The sequence below is a fragment of the Tachysurus vachellii genome, chromosome 1, assembly GCF_030014155.1.
Source record: "Tachysurus vachellii isolate PV-2020 chromosome 1, HZAU_Pvac_v1, whole genome shotgun sequence".
Classification (NCBI taxonomy): Eukaryota; Metazoa; Chordata; class Actinopteri; order Siluriformes; family Bagridae; genus Tachysurus; species Tachysurus vachellii.
Genome location: NC_083460.1, coordinates 14,402,277 through 14,428,861, shown reverse-complemented (window position 1 = coordinate 14,428,861; position 26,585 = coordinate 14,402,277). Strand labels below are relative to the sequence as shown.

At 38.9% G+C, this 26,585-nt stretch overlaps 1 protein-coding gene across 3 annotated transcripts in view; it reads left to right on the top strand.

Moving 5' to 3' along the window:
- The window catches only part of cdh7a (cadherin 7a), a 78,915-nt gene that overhangs the window by 10,305 nt on the left and 42,025 nt on the right, over nt 1–26,585 (top strand). For all 3 annotated transcript variants that reach the window (XM_060873760.1, XM_060873778.1, XM_060873769.1), the window contains exons 2-3: nt 113–551; nt 18,728–19,022. In XM_060873760.1, the coding sequence (XP_060729743.1) occupies nt 213–551; nt 18,728–19,022 (634 nt within the window). In that variant the 5' untranslated portion in view covers nt 113–212. The remainder of the gene's footprint in view (nt 1–112; nt 552–18,727; nt 19,023–26,585) is intronic.

The following is a 26,585-nucleotide window of genomic DNA, read 5'->3' as shown; positions in this document are numbered from 1 at the left end:
ATTACAGTAATGCGACAGATTAATTAACATGTTATAAGTAACATGTTTTCTTAGGTTCTGACACATCTTTTTTTCCCTCTTCCTCACTCACTCTTCCTCTTTGTCTCTTCAGGACTGGCATTCTTGATTCAGCCGTGATCAACATCCACTTCTCCTGAGGTCCGTGTCATCAATCACTGTTGCCCCTCATCTCCACTGAGAACAAACTCTGGATGAAACCATCCACTGCTGGATATCTTGTGCCTCTTTGTCACTCCCACATCGATTTTCCTGCCCTTTGTTTTTCTCCCCCGGCCCACACCATGAGCATGAGGAGTCGTGGGGTCTGGAGCGGACTGATGGTGCTCAGCCTGTTGGTGCTGGTCCAGTGGGTGGGCAGCTGCTGGTCCATGACGCTGAACTCGGTTCCTTTGTATCCGGTACCAGACGCACCACTCGGAGTGGAGGATGAGATCACCAATGTTCTCCACAGACATAAGAGAAACTGGGTGTGGAACCAGTTCTTTGTCTTGGAGGAGTACACGGGAGATGACCCTCTCTACGTCGGCAAGGTAACCTAGCTCTAAAATTCTCTTAATAGCTGAACAAATAATCATTTTGGTGATATACTTTGATATTTAATGCTGTATTCTAATCTATATATCGAATGTTAACTCTAGAACCAAATGTTCCATGTGGAATCCAAAAAAAAAAAAATAATCCTTTCCCAAGAACCCATAAAGAACCATTGTGTATTATGTTTATTTATAAAGTGTTTCGATGTTGAAATAAAGTGTACAAATTGTTTAACACAAGACTAAAGCTCCACAAATATAAATTCTGTGATTCTGCCACAGCTCTGTGTCAAACCTCCATTGAAAATGGTGTTTCTCTGATGTCTGTCGCATTTTTCACTCCATCCATCACGGCCTAGCGAAGGCTCAATACGTTTAGACTCCTACGTTTTGCAGGGGGGAAAAATGAGTTTCATAGCTCAGGTATGAGTCAAAGTGGAAGTTTTATTGTTTCTGACGTCTACATTTGCTGTTTTGACTCAACGCCTCAGGCCTTCCATCAGAGCCTGTTCTCAAATCTGAAGTCAGTGGAAGGTGCCCAAAAAAAAAAAAAAAAAAAAAACAAGTTTATTTGTGAAGTGTGTTTGTGTGTGTGTATGTGTGTATGTGTGTGTGTAAGTAACCAAAGTTTTTAACCTAAACATGTTCCATGTTATCTGCTGTCTAGAAAGAAGATGTAGAAATTTATAGTTTTTTTATTTGTTGCAGGAGTTAGGTTTGGCTATTTAATGTAGCATTTTCAAGGCTAACTATAAAACTAGCTAGCTAACTGTAGCAAGCGGCAGTTAGCTAGCCAGCTAAGAATAACAAGTAAACACTTTAACATTAGGCGATGCACACTTTTTAATCTGCATTTATTTGTATTAGCAGATTCAGATACAGATATTAGCATCATATTACACTAATGTTATAGAAATACTGTTATTATTACTATTAAGTGTTTATTCGTTTTTTTAATAATAATAACGATATTATTATTAATAATAATATCGTTATTATTATTAAAAAAACGAATAAACACTTTCTGACTAATCAGAGTTGAGAATTCGGTAAAGCTGCATTACTGTTGTATAGTGAAGCAGTATGCTAGCAGGTGAAAACTCTATGTCGTCGCTGTTGGGCAGAATCCTCGTACCTGTATCTCCAAAACCATTATTTTTCAGGAAATTAAAAACACGCCGTATTTTTTTGAGTTATTAAACATTGTATCGTTAAAGTTGTTATTATACCTTATATTGCTATCATACTATTGTGTACCAACATTAACACAACATTTTCCCAAAGTCACGTTTTATCGGAGATAATGTACAAGCTTCATGACTTGGGAGCAGGGAGATACGACATTATGCTGTCATTGATAAGAATGGTACGGACACAGACGTCGCTGCTGCCAGCAGTGTTCAATAAAGTCTGCGGTCACGTTGAGCCTTTTGACAAGATATAAGGCTTCAATAGTTAACCAAAGCTAATGACTGTAGTTACATACATCTTCCTAAACTCTATTTTAAAGGTTTAAGAGCTATAAGCGATGCAATACACATAATGCAATGCCGCAAAGCTCTCCTGCGGAGTGAAGAAGAGGTGGAGTTACGAGATTTCTCAGACAGTTGAAGTGTCCAATGGAGTGTCCAAGAGATTTGCGCTCAAGCTATTTTCAAGATTTTAGATTGGTTAATAACGTAAAAATAACAGACCCACGTGGGGACTGACCAATAGCATCGATATGTGAAAAAATATGAAATTGACAAAATTTGGACATAGGAGGTTTATGCCTGACAGCGACGATGTGCTTGTCGCATGCTAGTTTCTGTAAGATAAAGCTCTAGATATTGTGTTTGGTTTTCTTTTGATGCTCTTTCATTTTATTTCATTTCATTAACACTCAACGACTATTTAATTTGAAAAATCTGAGGTGGTCAGAGTACTTTGAAGTTTGCTCGTTATTACTTCTTTATTTTGTCTCTCATTAAAGCAGAGACCCTTGAACATCGCCTGCGGGAACATTGGATTATTTTTTTATATCCTTGTGTGAGATTCAATAACTCAATAATCCAGTGCTGCATATTAGTTCCTGGCTGCTAATGGCGTAAGTTTTTGGGCTGGATCTCAGATTTCAAGTGTTACATTCCGGCATGCGACACTGGACACGGATGTGGTGCGTAAACACGGATCTCGAACGCTCGTAAATCTCCGCTTTCAGGATCTACAGAGAAAAATGTTGTGTGTGTCTGACGATGTAGGTGTTAAATATGCATTACAAGCTCCGGATAATGATCGTCCTCCGAGGAGCTCAAGCATGACTCTGCTGCATGCGTTCCGTATGTGATGCGAATTGGTAATAGCACCCATTACTTCTCTCCTGCTATTACCAAAGCCTTTTCTAATATTTGCTTTTCGTTTCCTTCTTTTTGACAGTGGAGCACGACAGGATGTATGCTGGTGTGCGTGTGCACTTATGTGTATGTGTTTTTTTCTTCAATGCCTACCGCTGCCTTTTAAAGTCACCATAAAAAATGTTTTTTTGGGGGATTAAATTCTTTTATAAGAAATGATTTTAGTCAGCAGCCTGATCAAAGTTTAAAGTTATCTGCAGAGGTGTGGGGAAATTCTTTAGAAAGCCTTGAGTTACATATGAATGGGTGTTATTGCATCATAAAATATAACAGCCATTGATGTCACAGTATGCAAATGAAGGTTGGGTGAGCTAGAAAAAAGGGGTGGAGCTATTTTTCAGAAGTGTATTAATTCATTAAAAAAATCTAATAAAGAATGACATTTTTATCTAATTATATTTACATTTAAAGTTGTAAGACATTTCTGTGCCAGTGTCTCTTGAAGAAAGAAAATAAAATAAAATAAAAGAGAAGTAAAGAAAAGAAAAGAAAAGAAAAGTTCCCACTATACAAGAACATGTAGAAGTTGTCAGCATGAAAACAGTACCATAATTCCTATAAACCTGTGATTAGTAGATGCATGATCTTTTTTCTTGTATTGTTGAAGATCATGATCCCTTAGAGTCTTTATAAGACATTCCTCCATGTTTCTGAAGAAATAAAGGGAACTTGAAAAGCTTGTGTATGCTCCAGAAATTTCCAGTAAATCCAGACAACAGGTATCTAATGCGCTAGTGTTAATGCTGTCGCTAATCAACCAATAATTTTTCCCCATGCACTACATACAGACTGTAGACCTCCTTTAAAGTATGTCTTCCTGACACTTGCTGGCTAACTCTATTGCTAATGACCGGCTGTGTGTTTAATGAATATCTGGCACGCTGTTTGATCACAGCTCTTTGATAGCAAGCGGATTTAAAATCTTGCGCTCTCAGATTAAAAGGGATTAGTAAAGATTTGTCACACAGGAGGAGTCGAAAGATTCTGGATGGTTACAGAAAATGGTCATATTGTGTCCTGTTTGTTTAATATATCCATGGGATTTAGAGAGCATATACATTTCTGAGCGCAGTTAGCATCGCTAAGAGTTGTTGTTTTTTCATCTGTGTTTTACCACAGAAGCTGAACAGATTTTTCCTGACTTTTCTCTTCCCCCAGAATGTACTGTGTACTGCTAAAACTGAGGTTTGGCTTCGAACTAGTCATCCAACTAATCAAAGCTAGCTTACCGCAACTTTAGTCTTTGTCAAGGTATTGACCCCACAAATATATTTGGACCCCCACAAATATAGTGATTGGACATTCAATATTTTATTGCTTGGACCTTTAATATTTTTGTGCCTGGACCCCCAAATATTTAAGTGATTGGACTCCTAACATTTTAGTGCTTGGACCCCTAACATTTTAGTGCTTGGACCCCTAACATTTTAGTGCTTGGACTTCTAACCGTTGCCATGTTCATGTTTGAAACTGAACCACGTTTTGCTCAGTCCCTAACAATACAGTTTTTTGGACTCCTTATTATTTTGTGATTGGACATCTAACGATGTTGCAGTTGGTCATATCACAGTTTCAATATCTGATGCGGTTTTATTGGACTTGTATCGGTGATGCTGATTTAATTTTGTTATGCTAGTACAGATTCAAATAACTGCTTGTTTACTGTAGCTTATCCAGCATTGCTAATTCATGACCTCTTTTTCTGATACTTAACAACATGAGGTATTTGTATTCTAAAATCTATGTTACTTGTGTAGAATATTCAGCACATGAACATCTGAAGTTAATGCATCAAATTTCAATAATCATTTCGGGTCTACTGCCAGCGGGTGTCACATTAAAGATGAATTAAAACACAAAGACCTTGAGAGATGATCTGAATACATCAGGCACCTGTCTTACAGCTCTGCTCGTCTCCTTACACACACACACACACACACACCGCTCTTTAGCAGCACACACTGCCAGACTGAGTTTTATTAGGATCTGACTCATCTCCAGTCGACTCGAAACCAGGAAAGACCGATCACAAGTGTGTGTCAGCCAGGAATGATAATGAGCAGAGTCATGTGCATGCTATGTACCGCATCTTTCACTTCATATCTCTCTCTCTCTCTCTCTCTCTCTCTCTCTCTCTCTCATACACACACACACCAATCTGTCACTTCATCTCTGTGGTTCTCTTATTCACACATAGTCTATTGTTTACTCTGTCTTGCTCTCACACACACACACACACACACACACACACACACACACACACACACACACACACACTCAAACAAACATATACTCATTTCTTTCTCTTATACATATCTCCTGTTCTTTCTTTCCTTAAAGCCTTGCCATATACACTCACACCATTATACACATCTACACAACTTGCTTCCTGTCTTGCACTTTTACACACACATACACACACACACACACATCTGTTCGTTCACATATATACTTACTCTCCCACATATTTTTACACACAACCTTGTATCTTTCTTTCTTTCTTTCTTTCTTTCTTTCTTTCTTTCTTTCTTTCTTTCTTTCTTTCTTTCTTTCTGTCTGTCTCTCTCTCTCTCTCTCTCTCTCTCTCTCTCACACACTCACATACACACACACACACACACACACACCCACACACATACATACGCACACACACATACACACCATATACTTGTAAAATCTTTCACTCATTTCTAAATCTAATTCTTATTACATATATTTCACCTTATTTCTCATCTTTCATTAACAGGAGAATTATAAGAAGTTTTTCAAAGTTACAAGATGAAAAAGTCCAAACGACACAACTTTCCTCATTTGGTTCCTCGACTGTGTTTAATTATGAAGCAGGAAATGTGGAAATCATTTATATCCCATCATGTAGATCATTCAGGAAATCTGTCTTGTACAGGGCTAATATATTTCTGCCAGCAACTTCATTTTTGATGGATTGTACCATTTATACAGAAAGGGGGGGTTTGGGGATATTTTAAGCTGAGGTGTCAGCAGCATGACTCAATTTTGCCAAATAGGTTATCAGAGTCAGATAAAGTAAATATAGTAAACAACTGACAGGAATAATGTCACAAAGAGCAAACACAGAAAAAACAATCAAGACCTTTACTGTTGTTTATAAACACAGCAACTGTTATTACTTTAATTACAAATTCAATCAATATAAAGAAAGGAAGAAGAAGAAAAATGAATATTGTGCTTTGACCTTTAACAATTTAGTGTCAAAGAACCCTAACATATTATGCCTGAATGCACAAGGAATATAGTGCTTGCACCCATAACAGTTTAGTGCTTGGGCCCCTAAGAGTTTAAAGGTTGACCCGAAGTATTTAGTGCTTGGACCCCTAACAGTATAGTTCTTGGACTCCTAAGAGTTTAGTGCTTGTACTCCTAAGAGTTTAGTGCTTGCACCCCTAACAGTTTAGTGCTTGGACCCCTAACAGTTCACTGCTTGGACCCCTAAAGTTTAGTGCTTAATGCCTAACAGTATAGTTCTTGGACTCCTAAGAGTTTAGTGCTTGGACCCGTAATGATTAGATTTTTGTCCCTTTAACATTTGATGTTTGGCCCCCTAATAAACCAACATCAAAAACATTATTTCTATGTACTCTGCTTAATTTCTCATGCTCTTTATTTACACATCCACAAAAAAAGCTCACACACCAAACAGGCCATGCATCAAAAAAAATAACAGGCCAAATATAGTCAGCACCACCCGCTGTGTTCTCACTCATGCTCTCTCTCAGCTACTCTGTGTGAAACAATGTATAAAATGGTTCCGCTCAGATTCAGAGTTCAGCTAAAAATAGCCTCTATTCCTGCGTGAAGTTTGACATTTTATAAGAAACCCTTTTTATGAATTTGTTAAATTAAACTGGAAATGTTTTAGGGGCAGATACTATATTTAAAGCACCTTAAAAAACAAAACTTCTTTTCAACGATCATCCATCCATCCACCCATCCATAAACCCACCCACCCATCAAGCCATCCATTAATTCACCCATCCATTCATCCATCCAGCCACCCACCCATCCATCCATCCATACATCCATCCACCTACAAATAAACCCAGCCACCCATCCATCCATCTCCACCCAATCATCCACCCACCCATCCATCCATCCATCCATCCATCCATCCACCGACCCACCCATCCATAAACTCAGCCACCCATCAATCCACCCATTAATCTACCCACCCATCCATCCACCCACCCATTCATCCATCCATCTACATACCCATAAAGACAGCCACCCATCCATACATCCATTTATCCATCCACCCACCCATCCATCCATACACCCATTCATCCCTATACACCCACCCACCCATCCGTCTATCCATCCATACATCCACCCACCCACCCATCCATCCATCCATCCATCCATCCACCGACCCACCCATCCATAAACTCACACACCCATCAATCCACCCATTAATCTACCCACCCATCCATCCACCCACCCATTCATCCATCCATCTACATACCCATAAAGACAGCCACCCATCCATACATCCATTTATCCATCCACCCACCCATCCATCTATCCATCCATGCATCCACCCACCCACCCATCCATCTATACATCCTTCTGCCTACCCATCCATCCATACATCCATCTGCCTACCCATAAACCCAGCTACTGTACCCATCCATCCATCCATCCATCCATCCGCCCACCCTTCCATCCAAATGCAGAGAGCATTTGTTGTTACCTATAATTTTAGGGTTTCTTTAAGCATTTAAGTCTTCTAGTTTTCTGAAGGTGGTCTAATTAGAATCCTTATTAACAAAAACATATTAATAATATTTTTAATTACGGCCAAGGAAATACTCTTAGACAAATTTAAGGGTTTCATGGGTTCTTCTTGAGGGTTCTTTGAGTGTTTAATGGTTTCAGCTCTCTACAGGTGTTTGATGTGAATCCAGTACAACAGGGTTGAAGGGTTCCTGGACGTATGGGTTCTACATAGAACCTTTTCTGAAAAGGTTTGCTGAGCCAAAAATAAAGATCCTGTAGGGAATGCAGGGCTGTTAATAAGGAACAGCGTTGGTTCCCGCAATTCCTGAGATCATTTAGAAGTCATGTTCTCTTTTTTTTCTTTTTCCTTCTTCCTTTCCTTCCGAAAAATTACTCATAAAAACAGCCATGGCTTTTGTCTCCCTGCGTCCAGAGAAAGAGGAGAAGACAAGCGCAGTACAGAGCAGACGCAGTATAGAGAATTCATATCTGAGGACTGAGTGCTGATTGACTGACAGCTTTGGACAAATGGTTCCTTTAGAAAAAGCGTTTTGTCATATTTTATCTGACTGACAGATCCTTGTTCAGAATGGATTTGATGGGTCTCAGGTGTGTTACAGTGACTGCGGAGGAGAAAAGGGACACTGGGCAAAGCATGTGTAAGCTAGTAGTATGCACATATAAAAGCAGATATACCTTTTAACCTTTTATTTGCTACTACTGTTATGTAATGTTAACAGGAAAGGTGGCATAGACTACATGCTTGTGATTTGCAGTAAAGAAGGTGTGGCCTGTTTGTCTGTTACTTCCAACGAAGTAGGTGTGGCCTGTGTGTTACTTCCAGTGAAGGATGCATGACCTTTTTCCCATCAGTCCCAGTGAAGAAGGTGCAAGTCTTTCAGTCACAATAAACAAGGTGTGGACTCTATACCCTTCAATCACATCAAAGGAGGTGTGCCATGCAAATCATAGGAGGCGTGGCGTTGTTTGTGTTGGTCATTGTGCAGTAGGCGTGGCCTTGGTGCCTGTCAATCATAGCGAAGAAGGTGTGGCTTTTCTTAGTATTAGTCACAGTAAAGAGGCATGGTCTTGGTGCCTGTCAATCACAGAAAAAAAGGTGTGGCTTCTCTTAGTATCAGTCAAAGTGAAGAGGTGTGGTCTTGGTGCCTGTCAATCACTGTACAGAGGTTGTGGCTTCTCTTTGTATCAGTCACAGTGAATAGGCGTGGACTCTGTACATGTTAGTCTCAGTAAAACTGTTTTTTTTACACTAAATATAAATAAAAATCCAAGTAAAAGAACACACACACACACACACACACACACACACACACACACACACACACACACTGCTCCATGGATCAGTTCCTCCTGCCTTTTGTGGTATGCAAATTCACCGTCCTCTCCTCACAACACGCTGTTTTTCTTTTGCACAAAAAGCAGAGTGTACTAAACAAAGCGAATGTAAAAAAAATAAACCCTAATAACACATCCATTAATGAGCTTTTGCTAATGATTATGGCAGAAACATTCTCTCTCTCTCTCTCTCTCTCACACACACACACACACACACACACACACACACCCTGCTGTCACTGTGAATACACTAACTGTTGAAAACACAGGGATAAGCAACAAAGTAAGTGAGAGAGAGAGAAAGAGAGAGACGAATAAACAGATGAAGGCAGAAGTAAACAGCGCACAATAAACACGTGAATTGATTTTCAAATGCCGATTCTTAATGAAGCTGCTGAGTTTCATGCCAAAGCCATTTCACGCTGAAAGAACCCGCCCTAAAATTATACACGTAATTATACCAGAGTGCTTTTAATGAATATTCTTTTGTCACTTCGATATTGTAACGCTGTTAGTTGGGATTATTGCCGATGACCTTGATGAATATTGATAGGACCGCTCTGGCTCGAATAAAGAACTCAAATGAAGTGATGTCATCGAGGGCAACATGAATAATACATATCACCGTGTCTGGGGTGTGTTCTGTAATATCAACAATTATTAGCAATGACCCTGGTGCCTTGACTGAAAATACACTTTCATTACCTTTCAGACTCCGCCGTGTCCGTTCTGTCTACACACCAGGCCTGAAGTTCTGCGTTATTAACAGCTGCTTTATGACATGTCATGTTAAATAAGATGAGATGCTTCTCCTGCTTCTTCCTCGCAATCTTCACAAACCTGGGACTATAGATGTGAGAATGAAGTTGATTATTGTGGGAAGTTGCTAGACGTTGGAGGGAAGTTATTTCTCTTAACCAGAAAGTCTTTTTGTTTTCTTGTATTGCAACAGTATGCCAACGATTGAAGTGGTTTCATTATTAAAGAATGATGTGTTTTAAATTGTATCCATTTAGAATGTTGAAAAATGTGAATATTTTGAAGAAAAAGAAACATTTCCTGTAATGGAGGCTAAAAGTAGTGCTAATTTACAGAAAAGGGGTGTGGCCTGTGTGCCAATTAGTTAATACCACAGAAGGCATGGCTTAGTGGGTATAATTTATAGTGAAGGGGGTGTGACCTGTTAGTTAGCTTTTTAGTTATATAACAGAAGGTGTTGCCTATGTGCCTGTAATTTATAGTGAAGTAGGCGTGGCCTGTGCGCCTTTTAGTTAATACTACAAAAAGCGTGCCTTATGTTTTTCTAATTTGCAGTAAAGGGTCTTGGCCTGTGTGACATTTAGTTAAAATCACAGAAGGCGTTGCCTATGTGCCTATAATTTATAGCACAGGGGGTGTGGCCTGTGTGCCTTTTAGTTATACCACAGAAGGCGTGGCCTATGTGCTTCTAATTTACAGTGAATGGGGCGTGGCCTGTGTGCTTTTTACTTATATCACTTAAGGTGTTTCTTATGTGCCTGTAATTTATAGCAAAGGAGGCGTTGCCTATGTGCCATTTAGTTAAACCACAGAAGGCGTGACCTATGTGCTTCTAATTTACAGTGAAGGGGCGGGGACTGTGTGCATTTTAGTTAATACTACAGAAGGCGTGGCCTACCTGCTTCTAATTTACAGTGAAGGGGGCGTGGACTGTGTGCCAATTATTTATACCACAGAAGACGTGGCCTATGTGCCTGAACTTGAATTGAAATAAAATAATGAATAAAATAATAGAATAAAATTCTGTTTTCATGTCGTGGGACACATGTTAAACACATTTCAGTGCACGTTGTACTGTGTATGATTGTGTGTGACCAATGAAGTTTTAATTCTGATGTCTAATATCAAAATATCTGAATGATAGCCTCTGTATACATTCAGGTGAATGAGCTGTTGCTATAGAAATGTTAACAATAACATATCAGTGCATGCGCATCCATATAAATCTGTTATTTGTAGCTGCACCGCTGTCTAAGCTGCTCTAGAACCCGAATCATTGTATGGTGGAATTCCATATAACTGTTGCTTTTGCGTGATCTTGAAGCGTTTCTATATTTGTTTTAAATTCGGTCATAAATGAAAGTATCGTCACCGATAAGCGACAAATTCCAAAGATTCAAGTTGGAAATGAATAAATTTGGAAGGAGATGAAGCTCGGATGTAGAAATACCTCAGGTTCAAGACCAGAAGCTTGAGTTAAAGCTTTTCCCCTCTCTAACACAGTGTCCTAGTTACAGCAGCTGGATGAGATCAAGTAAAAGAACGAATGTAGCGTAGCGAGGTTGGCTTTTCTGTTTCCTGCTTGTTTCCGAGCTATGTGTGATGGACCGGACCTGTCAGGAACGATCCCCGAGCTGGCTGTCGAGCTTCAGCTAGCGTCCGGCTAGAGAAACATCTCAGGTCCTGCATTAAATGGAGGAGATGGTTTAACACACTGAGGAAATCGTTAACATTTCGTACTTCGTTGTATCAACTGTATCTAACCTAAATGTGGGAATTTTTTTTTCACTCAAGACAGAGCCTTAGACTTGTCACAAGGTTGCCAGGTATCAAGTTTCCACTTGTGCCCCTGGAAAAATTTCCTGGCCTGGCAGTAATTAAGTAAATCTCTGTCTCGTCTCTGTGTACTCTACCGCATACATCAGTGATTGCATTAAAACTGAATCAAATAGAGAAAAAAGGGCTTTTCATGTGGCGACTCGCCACACACTAGCCACGTCCTCTTCAGAGTGATTTCTAACATGTGTTTGATGATTAAATGGAGACGTTTCATCTGGCGAAGCTCACCGCAAATGAAAGTCATCAGGTTTCCAATCACGTCTTGGCATACTGTGCAAAATAAGCACATAAAAGCAGCAAACACATGTGGAACAAATGCAGAGTAACACAACGACATCATCTGAAACGGAATCTTTTATTGTTTAGTGCGACAAATATTCACAGTTGTGTTTCAACCCAAAGGAGGTGTGGCTTAACTCTGAAAATTCATTTTAATGAATTAATTTATTTATTTAAAACAAACAAACAAATAAATCAATTTTAGCACTAGAAAAAAAACTATATTTCTTACTTTAGTATAGTTTGTTTATTTATTTATTTATTACAATCCTGCCCATGCAGTTCCTAAGGATGAATTCACTGACACTGGAAATACATCACAGGCTACTGAACCTGCGCCCTTAAGCTTCATGTCTAATTTTTTAAATATAAAAGTACATATCTTCCCAGACTCAATGCTCCCCACAGTCACGAGCCTGCTCTACACATCAGCATTTAATATTTAAATACATTCAAACCCTTCCGTCTCTGAATTAAAACGTGTTCATATTCGTGTAACACCCCAAAGCTCTGGAGCTGATTGAGATAATTAAGGTCAGCCACACTGCACCTCGCCTGCACGAGCTGGAATATAGAGAGCGTAGCTCTTCCTCTTCTGCAGAGGATATGAGATGACACCTCTGAATCTAATGACAGGAAATAAGAAAAGGATTCCTTGACAATACACCTCCGAATGAGACTCGCAGTCCCCGAGCCCAGGACTGTGCCCAAACACAATACACTACCATTTGCATTTTTATAGCGCTTTTAAGCTGTGGATTCAGGTGAAATATTACAATGGCTAGCGGATTCATCACCTTGAGACTTCATTCAAGAAATTCACAGCCGGATCACTCCCACATGCGAAAGCTATCCAGTCCGAATGATTAACTTATCGCCGATATCCAGGCAGGCACATTGTTATACGCTTGATTAGGGACGGGGTTATTTTGGGGGGAAGGAATTTTTTATTTATTTATCTATCTATCTATTTAGTTATTTATTTATTGAGAGCGACCTAAAAAAAAAACGGAGCTCAACCGTTCCTTGTCCCGGATCTGTCGCTTGATGGTAAATGTCATAAACAAAAGACTCTGCCACGAATGAAGCTCCTGAATGCCAGGCTCGATTTTTATCAGCCATCTACGGTGACGGAAGAACGGCTTACATGCCTCAGGAGAAGTGATGAAACCGTGCGGCAGAGTTATTGCAAACACTGATAGCTGCCCGCTGTGGAACGGCTCGACTTATTTCTTACTCAGACTCGTAGGTGTAACATTTAAAATCCCAGGAGCTGGAGCTCGGTGCGCACACTCCGAACTCTCACACCATCACCACTCGCTGTGTTGGTTGGTTTCACTATAGCTACTAAATCATACATCACACTGACACAACAAACAAACAAACTTGTAACAGTTGCGTCTTCCCCGTTAACACAAGCTGTGTTTTTATCTTTCTTTCTTTTTTTTAACTTTAAAAAACAGAAAACCAAGAGGCGAGTGAGGGGACCACTGTTTATAGCTGCTTTAAAGTCAGTGAGAACAGGAACTTGTTTTAGGAAATGAATGGATAAAAAGAATGCAATCTCTCTTATCTCTTGCTCTCTCTGTCATTCTCTCTCTTTCTCTCTCTCTGTTTATCTCTCTGTCTGTTTCTTTCTCGCTCAATCTCTCTGTCTATCTGTCTGTCATTCACTCTCTCTCTGATTCTCACTTTTTTTCTGTTTCCCTTTCTGTTTTTCATTTCTTTCTCTCTCTGTTTCTCTTGGTTGCTTTCTCCCTCTCTATTTGTCATTCTCTCTCTCTCTCTTTCTCTCTCTCTCTCTCTCCCTCTCTCTCTCTCCCCCTCTTTATTTCTCTCACTCTCTTTCTCTGTCATTCGCACTCTCTTGTCATTTAATCTCTCTCTCTTTCTCTAGCAGATTCATGAGGCACAAGGGGAATAAAACACTTTAGGGGCATACTGTTACAAAACAAAACACTTCTTAGAAGCGAAGATCTGTCAAATTCCACAGGATATTGAGTAACAGGTATAAATATTCTAATATATAAATAAAGCGAATGGATTGAAGTCAAGTTTCAAGCAAAACAGCAGGAATCGATTTTTTTTTCTTTCCCCAGCCCTCGGATTTTTAACAAGAAGCATGTTCAGCTGCTTGATTGAGTAGATATAGCTAATTAAAAGAGGTGCCTCCATCTGTAACGTATCTAAGCTGGATGAGTCCAGTCACACTATCTGAATCTCAATGAAGAAATTACGGCGAATCAGACGTGACGCCTCGCCAACATCGCGATGAGACGATCGCTAGAAGATGTACGGCCTCGTGAGCGCTTCACTCATTAAATGCGGATGAGAGGGAAAAGTAATTGATACGAGCTGGCAGGCAAGAAAGCGCCATGTTTCTGTATTTCTAATCAGCAGACGGAGCTGGGGAGAGAGAGAGAGAGAGAGAGAAAGAAAGTCTGAGAGAAAGTGTGAGCGGAGGATGCGGTTATTCAGGCCCTTTCTGAGCTATACAGCAAGGAGACAGATGAACGGTAAATTAGGTGCATGTAAAACAGGAGGCGTTTGTAATCTCTCTCTATAATTGGCCTCGAGTGTGTGTGTATGTGTGTGTGTGTGTTTTGTCCTAGAGACAGATGACAGGGCTGCCTTCATTTGTCTTGCTTTATTGCGGTGTAATGCGCTGGCTGGAATCAGCACGCGCTCACTAATTCTTCCTCTTTTTCTGCTCTTTTATTGGACAATTGTTTGTGTCTTACTGAGACAAGAGCGTTTGAGTCAATAACTCTGTTAATGGAGCCTGACCAAACATGAAACGCCGAAGGTTTTAGTCACACGGACGTGCGAGAGCCGTCGCTGTCACCGCCCGCCCTCGCGGCCGTCCTAACGAACGTTCGAAACGAATCCGTCACGGGGTAAAGCGCTGTTATTTACACACATATAACAACCAGCACAAACACGTCCTTCTGTCACAGAGCACTGTTTTCATGGAGAGGTATGTCTCTGGCTGTGGCCTCCTACCTCCATCCACCTCCATCCACTGTACCTGCAGCAAAAGTTTACTTTTCATGCAAACGAGACTTTCTCGTTCATACGAAACTCGGCATCAAGAATGTTTTGTGTTTTCCATATAAAAATAAAATGCTTTGTGGATAAATGTAAATTTTCTCAATTCTCATTCACAAATTCATTTTCTACAAGAAATTCTTAGCAGGCATTAAAGCAGAATTCTTAATGTCTCTGGAAAATACGTTACAATCTCACCCAGCCTGATCACATGACCTCATCTGATGCAAACACCTGCGCTCATAGACAAAACAACTAGCAGACATTTGTCACTCTGGCATTCATTTAATTTCCACCGGGAGGACAGACGTACAGCAGAGACCGAGCATCATGTAGAAATAAAGTTTCCCTAGATTTTGTAAGCGCTGCCCTTTCCCCTTCGCTGACTCGGCTTTCTGCGGAGTGAATTTTATCAGGGCAAGTGATTTCTTGCAGTGTTGCAATGTTGCCACATCTTGTATTTACCATCACATTTACAATCCCTTTCACATTACACAGCTGCCAGTAGAACTGCTCGCTTTTGCTTCTTCCCTTTTTTTTTATTTTTTTGATAAACGTTTTTACCACCCATCATGAAACACAAGGGATGGAAACAGCCGTATTTGTTCCAGCTGGAACTACAACCCAGCTCAATAAAAACATGACAGGAGACAGAGGTTGTTTTTCTTTCTGTTTTATCTCTGAGTGTCATTATTCTTCACTTTTCAGTGGAACAACATGCTGTGCGGTCGTGACCTTGCTGGAGATTAGAAGTTGAGAGATAAATAAATTCAGGAAATGTGAACGTGACATATGAACACATCTCTGTGGATCTTACACTACGATATGTCGGACTTATACCCTCGAACGGGGAAAAAAGATAACCTCAGGCGTAGCAAGACATGCGGGCACGTATTTTCCATCATCATCATGACGACGACGATGATGATGATGATGAAGGTAGCGGTGATGGAGTTTCTGTGAAAATCAACCACAGGTCTGAATACGTCTCACAAATACGCAAACCTGTCCTGATTTTTTCTTTAAAAGCTGTTATTACAATTGCAATAGCAAATATTACAATATTTGATAGCTGTTCACAGATTTCTTTTATGTTCTTGCTAACAGAAGCAGGTACTTATATCATTTACTCACACACACACACACACACACACACACACACACACACACACACACACTCGCAAATGCAGCGTATTAGTCAGGCAGCTACAGCGCACCAGTTCGCAGAATTAGAGTCGTAAAGCAGCTCCGACTGCGACGACGTGCTGTAATCATTTCGTAAAATTTAAATTTCACATCAGACAGCATGCGAAACGCAGAGTTTATCTAAACAGCTCTTTCTCATGCTGTTATTAGATGCACTAAATCACTGAAGCTCTTGGCCAACAGATACTTGCTTTACACTAATTAGACTCAACTGTCATTAAGAAGCTCATCCTCAGGAAAAGCAACACTTTCCATCCAGCTGCAGTGATATTTTGACTGATTTAATATTCAAGTTTATTTCATTTTTTTTTTTTTTTTTTTTATAACCATCAAGAGAAAATCCTTTTCTTCACAGTTCCGTGTGTTTTGGTTCTGGCTCCGCCCCCTGTCCTGTCATTGGTCTGTTACTCATTGTGTTCCCCTGTTTCTTGATAGTCCATAATTAGTTTGACAATCGAAACTCTTTATGTAAGCTATGGTGTGTTTTATTGAGCTCAAAATAAAACAATCATCGCTGTAGCTGATTGTGACGTCTAAGGATTGTTTCTGTTTTATTAACAAATGACACGTCACTTGTTTTAATGTTGTGGGAAAAAAGTTAGTTTGTGTTGTCACTTATGTTTATAACTCTCTCTCTCTCATATGATCCTGTCTGTATTTCAGTACACTGTAAATACTTCTTCATTTCTAAAAAAAATCCACTATTTCCTATATGACTACAAACTACTCTGTAACTGACAGTACAATAACACCTTTAATCAGCTCACAGGATTTTCTGATTTTAGTTTCTTTCTCCTGCTAATGAGCTCCCGATGTAGGCGGAATAGAGACATGAAGAGATTTCTCCAGAACGTTCATCTTTCATGATTTGGAAAGTGAGTAAATGTGAGAAAGGGGAAACAATAATGCTAAGTAGTCGTAATAAATGAACAAGACACTGATTAAACGGTGCTGTGTATGAAAGCGTCTGCATACAAGTGCGAGATCTTGTCCATTATTTTGAAAAAAATTAAAGCTTGCCAGCTCAAGTGGAGGAATAAACAAGTCAATAAAACTTGTTCGTTTAACAGAGAGAAGCGAAAAGAACCTGAGCTGCTGCAGTTCCTTATTAGTCAACTGTTGAGTCTGTAAAGTGTGAGTAATGGTCATTAAAGGATTTCTGTACAATTCAGCAGAAACAAAAGGGACTTGTGGGCAGTTATATTTTTATATACATATAATTCTCACACAAAGATGCCTGTGAGAATAAGGGAGGAGGAAAAGGAGGTTTCAAAATAGAAACCAGAAATATGGAACGAACGCGGAGAAAAAAATATATTGTGTTTATAATAAAGAGTCACTAAGGTCATTCTCGGTTTGATGACTGTGCTCGACTTTCTCTGAAGCGTTACACCCTTTACACTGAGAAGAGTTTCTAAAGGATCAAAAACAGGTCAAAGATCCAAGTCTTACAAATTAATAATCATAACAATAAGTAGAGGTGAAATATATGAAATGTCTCTTTAATGACGAATCATTTGAGTCAGTTCGGTTAAACGATTCATTTAAATTTGTTTAGGTCAGCAAAGCTTGTTCATGCTGTAGAGACAATTAATATTGACATTATGTAATATATAATATGCTCTCATACTCTGGAAATTTCCTTCCCTGTCTGACTGAACAAATCTCCATGTTCAGCAAAAGACTCACTGTGTCAAATACTGATCCACTGAACAAAAGATAAGTGAAGCTCAGTCGTGACTCAAAGATTCATTAATTCAAACACTGAGGAGTGAGCCTCAATCATGATTAAAATGATTCACTATATCAAACCCTGACCCATTGAACAAGCAAGAAGTGAATCCAATTATGATCCAAATGATTCACTGAATAAAACCCTGATCTGTTGAATGAGCAAGAAGTGAATCTCAATCATGACTAAAATGATTCACTGAGAAAAACATTGATTTGCTGAAACACACATTGTCATTCAAAACCAAAAATATTTAACCACTGAATTGCTGAATTAAAGAGGAACAACTCTCAATCTTGCACAAATAGATTCACTGAATCAAGCATGAATATTAGCTGAATTAGTCAGGAGTGAATGTAAGTCATGGCTAAAACACATATCTCAAGATTGAGCAAATTGATTCACTGAATCAAACGCTGACCTGCTAAGCAAAAAAGAAATGAATCTCGGTCATGATCGAAAAGATTCACAGATTCAAGGGATTCAGATCAGGTTTGTCATACACATAGCTTCAACTACGATATACACAATCCAGGAGTTTTAAAAAATACCCAAACTGATAAATATATTAAAGAAGAATATGTATAGGCACAAAGCTGATTCTACTGATTCGTTTACCTTACCGACTTGTTTGGAAAGTCTGAGTCTTACTTTGTAGAGTGGTTGTGTAATTTACAAACACCATCAATAGTACAAGCAGTAGGATGTAACCTGATGAAGTAACAAACAAAAGCTACATCCGTGAGCGTCCTTTCAGCAGTATTAATAATCACCTTTGTTTTCTTTCTCCTTTTTTACTCTTGGTGCAGCTGCACTCTGACGTGGATAAAGGTGAAGGCAGGGTAAAGTACGTCCTCAATGGTGAAGGAGCCACCACCATTTTCACCATCGACGAGAACACGGGCGACATCCACGCCACCAAACGCCTGGACCGCGAGGAGCAAGCCTACTACACACTGCGTGCTCAGGCCCGCGACCGTGCCACCAACCTGCCCGTCGAACCAGAGTCCGAATTCGTCATCAAGGTGCAGGACATCAATGACAACGAGCCTCGCTTTCCAGACGGACCATACCAGGCGCAAGTGCCTGAAATGTCTCCAGTGGGTGAGTGTGTTCAGAGATGAGTGTTCAAGTTACTTTGACGTTTATTCAGTTAACCGAGAAGTTGAAGCTACTTGTTAAAGATGCAAATTCCTCAGAACTCTAAAGCTGTTACAGGATAAGTTCCCTGTCCTTAATTCATGTTCAACTACACACACTTCCTCTAATACTGAATTTTGTGCAGAGGCTCAATGAATATATTTGCATTGACCCCACCCTCTAATTTGCATATTTAAATGGAACACCCCAAATTAGTCATTAAAGCAAACATATGTCATACTGTATGTTCCTGAAGGAAAACAATATTATATATTTATTATATATTTAAAAATATATAATATCTAATACTTTGTTAGTAATTCAACTTGAGATTTTATTTCTTGTTATTATTTGTTTGTTTGTTTACTTATTTAATCAATTATTATAAAGGGTTGTGAAGTTTTTACACACACAGATTTTAGCACATTTCAGGTATCCACCAGCTAACCAATAACACACACACACACACACACACACACACACACACACACACACACACACACACAAAGCCCAAAGCCTTAGCTATAAAGCATTCTAAATGCAAAAGAAAGAAACTAAGAATAATCTAATTCGAGAAGACTATTAACTTGCAGCGGACTGCAGAGTAATAGAGCACACAATGAGGGTCAACATCTCCTGCATCTGGGCATGTGGAATACACACACACGTACACACACATACACACACAGAGGAGAGTGCTGAAGATGAGCCGTGACTCATCTCTGCTGAGCATCTAATGTCTCATTGTGATGTGCCTCTTAAACCTTGATGCGTTTGACCTTGGTATTGACTTCCTGTTCAAGTACTGTACACAGGTAAAGCACAATCTCATATTTGTAGAATATTCTAGAAAGCAGAACCTTATTCATTCTTATGTCTGAAACTGATCTCTGTTACAGTTCCATTCAGTTTCCCACAGTTGAGTGTTTTGGTGATTGCTTGTACGTTTGCTAAGCAGCACTGCGTTTCTGTGTCACAATACAACACCGTCTTTAACGTACACTCCTCGACATTCTTTCACGGCTCAGAAGTGGCCACTCGAAGCACAAGGAGATTTTTAGTCCCTTGGGAGGAAGAAGAGCGCAGCTGAAGTGAAGATTTGTCCCGTCTGTTTATGCTAAACTGCACTGGGTTTATCTGAAAAATATCCAGACGTACTAACTAGCCGAATAAAGCTTTTATTCTTGAACTCTCACTTATACAGAAGAGATTTGTTTTATTTTTTGTGATGCTTCAGTTCTTTTCAAACTTCACTCGAGCCCGTAAAGTAACAGAGAGGGAATTTTTATAATGGTGTGTTAAAAAAACAGTCATTAAACAACAAAACAGAAACAACCTCAGTGTGTTAAAAAACATCTGATGTTTGTTATTACTGTCCTATCACAAAATGTCCTCACATTTATCAATCGTTTTCTGCATTTTAAGTGCGTATAGTTGTTTATGATGCTGCTGATTTACATTTATCCACACCCACAAAACTCCATATTAGGAATAGCTTACAGAAAAAAAAACTAATAGAGTGCTAGGTCTTGGCTTTATATTATTAATAGCGTAAGTCATTTTGTCACAGTAAATTCTTTGTGGGTGTTGCGATAAATTGGAACCAAACCATTGGAAGCAGATGACGATGATGTTTTCCATCTTCCAGTTTGTAAAATTATTTGATTGTAATTGAATTGTTTGTTTGTAATTGCCATTTTTAAGCTTTATTCAATTGAATGCATCGTTATTATCTTGCCAGCTTGCTCATTATTATGTAGCATGCATAAAAATGTCCTGAGATATTGTGAAATGACATATTTGTTATCTCACCCAACCATAAAGGGTGCCAATACGTTTGTCCTGATTAAATAGCAAGTTTTATTTGTATCATTTTGATCGCTTTCTATAAAGGGAGCCATTACTTTTGTCCTGATCGATTAGCTAGTCTTATTTGTATCATTTTGGATCGCTTTCTATAGAGGGTGCCATTACTTTTGTCCTAATTGAATAGCTAGATTTATTTGTATAATTTCGGATTGATTTCTATATAGGGTGCCATTACATTTGTCCTCAACGAATAGCTAGTTTCATTTGTATTATTTTGGATTGCTTTCAATAGAGGGTGCTGTTACTTTTGTCCTAATCGAATATCTAGTTTTATTTGTATCATTTTGGATTGTGTTCTTTAAGTCACTGATTTGTTCATTGTGCTTGATTCTTGATTTGTGATTCGGGATTCTTGATTAGGGATTCATGATTCGTGATTCGTGATTCATAATTCTTGGTTCAAGGCTTTAAAGAAGTACAGGCTGTATTAAATTAAAGTATTAACTCATAACTAAACTGTACGCATAAATAGTCAAAGAACAGATGATGTTTACACTCTCGCTCCCATTTGTTTGGCTCTGTTTATCCGTGCTGAGCGAATAAAAGCTGACAGTCAGGAGCGTGAGTCGACACGCTGTTTTATAAACGTAATTAACATGCTGCCCAGCAGCAGCCGTCCAGACCTGGGAGCAAAGCCATTAGCCTCTGCTGAAGCAGGCGACCCCGCTCTCACCCGCTGCTCCCGCAGATCAATTTAAAATCATTACGCCCGAGCACTGATGAATGGCTCTGATTAACGGGAGAATGATTAATTTAATTTGGTAATTAAGGAACAGGAGATTGTTTATGACTGCAGACCTTTCGTGGCACCTCGACACGTCGCCTGGACTCCCAGAGTGGAAATTCATAACAGATGCTTATGAGAGCAGTCCCTCTTGCCTGGTCATTTTTCACACACAATGCTGTTATTAAGATGCTTAAAACATCATTGTCAGGCTCCTGAGCGCCTGATGTTTCCCGTCTTGCTGTTATTGAATTCCATTAGCCGCTGGAATTGAGCCGTACTCAGATAAAATCTAACCGGGAACGTTAGCATGTGCACGCGAAGGAAAAATAGCATTATAAAGCTCACATTAGATTTGTACTGATTAGCTAATCATGCAGACAAGCTCTACAACAGCCGGAAGATCAGATGTCATTCCGATCTCATCTAAAATCTGTCGGAATTCTGTGACTGATCTCTGGAGAAGGCACAAGAGAAACTGAGAAGCGTTAGCTCCACTCTTTCCAGCTGGTTTGCGAGTGAAATTTAGCTTAGAAATTAAGCTCACAAAACCTAAATCTCATATTAGCAAAGAAGTAATAAACTTTATTAGTAACACATCATTTAAGACCATTAGCATCGACTTAAGCCCTGCACGACTATTGATACAAAGCTACACAAGCATTGATTGTAATGTCATGTGTCTAAATGGCCAGAATTTGCTCAACAAACTGTGGTCATTTGGTGCTAACGCTTTACTAAGGTATTTAGGAAGGCCACTTGACACCTACGTAAGCCCTTCATGACCGGTGACATAAACCTACATAAACATTTATTAATGCATCAGCTATCATAATGCTTGCTTTTTTTATATAAACATTTGTGTTAGTTTGTGATAACACTTCAGTAAACCTATGTATGATTAGAAAAGGTATGTACCAAAGAAAGGTCTTATGTAGGTGTCATATATGTACTGTATATGACACCTACATAAGACCTTTATGACTACTGATATGAAGCTCGATAAACATCTATACATTAACTATTAAAAAGGCCTTTTTGGTCATTTGTTAATAAAAAAGAAGTCAATAAAGATGTTTAAAGCTTTTATTTTTTATGATATATGAAACCTACATAAGCTCTCCATGATTCATGCCATAAGCCTACATAAGCATTCATTAAAGGTAGGGTCTCCGATTTTTTGAGAAATGCTTCAGAAAACTGAGTCGGGTCGAATAATAAAAAAATCAAAAACAAAATTCAAAACAAACGTGTAGTCAATGAGCAGAAGGGGGTGGGGCTTGTCATTTAGCATTTAGCTCAGGAGTTATTGACTCGGGAAATTCAACTTTACTTAAGACGCCGAGGCGCTTTTTATAGAAAAATCTATAGCATTAGAAGACATAATGTGAGTGATATTTGCTGGTACATCTGTAGTTGACTAAAATGGAGCTGTCGTTTTGCACACAAGGAGACGGTCCCTATCTTGTTTGCCACACTACGTTGGCTATTCAGTGGACGTTCGCCAGTAAGTATGCCATTAAAACAATACTTGACCATTTTGATCATCATTCATTCATTCATTCATTCATCTTCTACCACTTATGCGAACTATCTCGGGTCACGGGGAGCCTGGCGTCATTGGGCATCAAGGCAGGATACGCCCTGGACGGAGTGCCAACCCATCGCAGGGCACACACACACTCTCATTCACACACTACAGACAATTTTCCAGAGATGCCAATCAACCTACCATGCATGTCTTTGGACCGGGGGAGGAAACCGGAGTACCCGGAGGAAACCCCCGAAGCACGGGGAGAACATACAAACTCCACACACACAAGGTGGAGGCCCCCAAACCCCGACCCTGGAGGTGTGAGGCGAACGTGCTAACTACTAAGCCACCGTGCCCCCACCATTTTGATCGATTGTGAAAAATGTAGTAGGTTGAGAATCATGTCACTGAATACAATTAGACAAAAATGACTTTATTGCACATTAAATTAGAAAGTTATTGAACCCGGAAGTCCGAATGTGTGAATGTAAAACCAACTTTACCGCAGTGCACTTTTTTCCTTCTCGATAGGTGAGTAACGTTGGTTTTGCTTTGTTTCACAGAACTAATATATGCCGTCCTTTGCATGATTATGCTTGTGTGTCATTTTTGCTTGTTTGTTTATCTGCAATCGTATTGTTCTTCCCTTCATCTATGACAAAAGACACATTTCTTTGCATTAGTTGCCTGGGTTACGTATGTGTGGGCGGAGCTATCAATACAGGGGTGGGACCCATTTGGGTTAGGGGCGTGTTTGTTTTGGTGATTTCAAATGTCGACATTGGCTTTCAAACAACGGAGACCCTGCCTTTAATGCATCAATAGTCATAAAGCCATAAAGTCATAAAGGAAATTAGTATGGTCAATTGTGATAATCCTCATGTTAAAACTTGTTTTGCATTTGGTTTTTTAGAAAAGGTTTATTACCCTTAAGTAAACACCTTATGACTGGAGACATAACACTACACAAGCATTTATAAACACATCAACTATTGTAATGGCTGTTTATTTAAATTAAATATATACAGTATTTTCTTTCTATTAATAGTGCAATTTGCGATAATACTATATATATATATTTTTTTAATTACATGACACATTAACCTTTCATGACTATTGACATAAGGCTACATAAGCCTTTATAAAGGTATAAGCTATTTTAATGACTGAAAGAAAGAAAGAAAAAATAAACAACTAACAGTTTCCTAAACGATAACTGTTAATTAATGCTTTGTATTTTTAGAAATGGTAATGAACCCTTCATAAGACTTTTATAACTACTGAGTCACAGCCTTATTATAAAGACTGGTGAAAAAAAATAAAGTGATAATTGCGCCTCCTCACCACATCACGTTGAAGATGATCATTAGGATAAATATGGAATAGCTTTCAGCTTTTTTTTTAGTGAGCGTAATAAATTAAGTGGTGTAATTAATTTCCAAGTGTAAACACACACTACTTTAAGTAGAAACCTGCGAAAAAAAGAAAGGAAAAAAAAACACAAGCTTGCTTAATCCTTTAATCCTGTTAAAATCAGCAGCTTTATAAATCACACCATCAGTTTGTTATAATCTACTCATACAGCAGCTTCTCTGCTCCACTCATGAGGATCCAGTTTTATTTATTTATTTGTTTATTTTTTTAATGATTCAGCTCAGGCTTTCAGCTCATGAACTGGATCAGATTTAATGAACGGATCAGAATTAAAGCCCGATCCTCAAAACTGTGACCTCAACGACCTCAAGTTTTAAAGGGTAGAATAAAAATTCCATGCGTGGCCGATGCAGGATTTTGTGAAGCATGTAAATCTCACTCTTACTCATTTGTGGTGATTTCGAAATTTCCCAAAACCCAGAGTCTCTTTCAGGAGTGGGAAAATTTCTTCACATGTGAAAGAGTCGAGTTTTTGACTGTATAAAGAGGAGATGCTGACTACATGTGGTCTTTAAGGACAACAACCTCCTAATCAATACACAACTGTCGGACTGTAGAAAGGATAATATTCATAATAACACTCCCTGGTGTTTATAACAGTTTATTATCACACCCTCCAGTGTCACCCAAATGAGGATGAGGTTCACTTTTGTGCCTGGTTCCTCTCAAGGTTTCTTCCTTTTCAATCTAAGGGAGTTTTTCCTCACCACAGTCACCTCAGACACCTCAGGGTTGTTCATTAGGGATAAACACAAACACACAAACAGCAAATATAAGTCTAATATTAATCTTTTTTTGTTGATAAACATTTTGTACTTTATTTATTATGTTCTGTAAAGCTGTTTTGAGACAATGTCCATTAGAAAATTACCTCATGAATTGACATTAAACAAGTTCTGGCAATGGAATTGTCATTACTCAAGCAAATATTTGCTGCATTCGCACAGTAACGTGTGTGTTTTAGTGTCTTTTCTTTGGTTTACTCAACATGCACCTAGAGGAATGTGCGGATGAGCTGTCCGCCCTCTTCCGCATACACCGGAGCACTCGACCATAGGCTAGCGTCGCTAAGCTTAAAATGTGTTTGTGAAAGCAATCTTAAAATTTCTGCAATTTTGATACGAAACAGATGTATAAGATACAAGGATACAAAGAAAGAAGACATATTTCTTTGAAAAAATCGTTTTCTCAGATCACAGGTCAGCAATATTAGGTTTTGCAATTACAGATACGTCATAGAAACAAATTGGTTACAAGCGTCGCTAAACTCCTTACCCTGGACTTAACTCGATTTTGTTACAAATGAGCAGATTTGCAGTTTTACTTAAATTTTGTGCAAATTTTTTGGCAATAGCTGCAGTACAAACATCCTCATTATCTCCAGAAGTCTCTCCTCCCTGGTAAGCTTTATGCTCTTTTGTCCTGGTTGCTTTATATGTTCAGAGCGTAAGGTCATTGTTTAGTGCTGTGCATTAGTTAATAAGGAGGATATGAAGGAGAGCTCCTGAATATTCTAGATGAGAGAAAGTGCAGCACACGGAGCAGGATTTAATCTCCAACCCATATATATATATATATATATATATATATATATATATATATATATATATATATATATATATATATATATATATGGGTTGGAGATTAAATCCTGATCCTATATATATATATATATATATATATATATATATATATATATATATATATATATATATATATATTCTTCTTTCTTTTTTCGTTGCTTTAATCCCAGCGGCGCTCTCCAGATGTTTGTGGTTTCAGATATGACACAAACTGGGCCTGTCCCCAAAGGTCTTATTTAGTCCTTTTTTTTACGAGCAGACATGTTAAAGGGTAATCTGTGCTTCTCCCGAGGAGCACCGCAGCCAACGCCAGCCCATAAATCGTGCTCAAATGAAGGCTCGGCACTTTCCATTAAGACGCTTTACAGCTTAAATAAAATCTA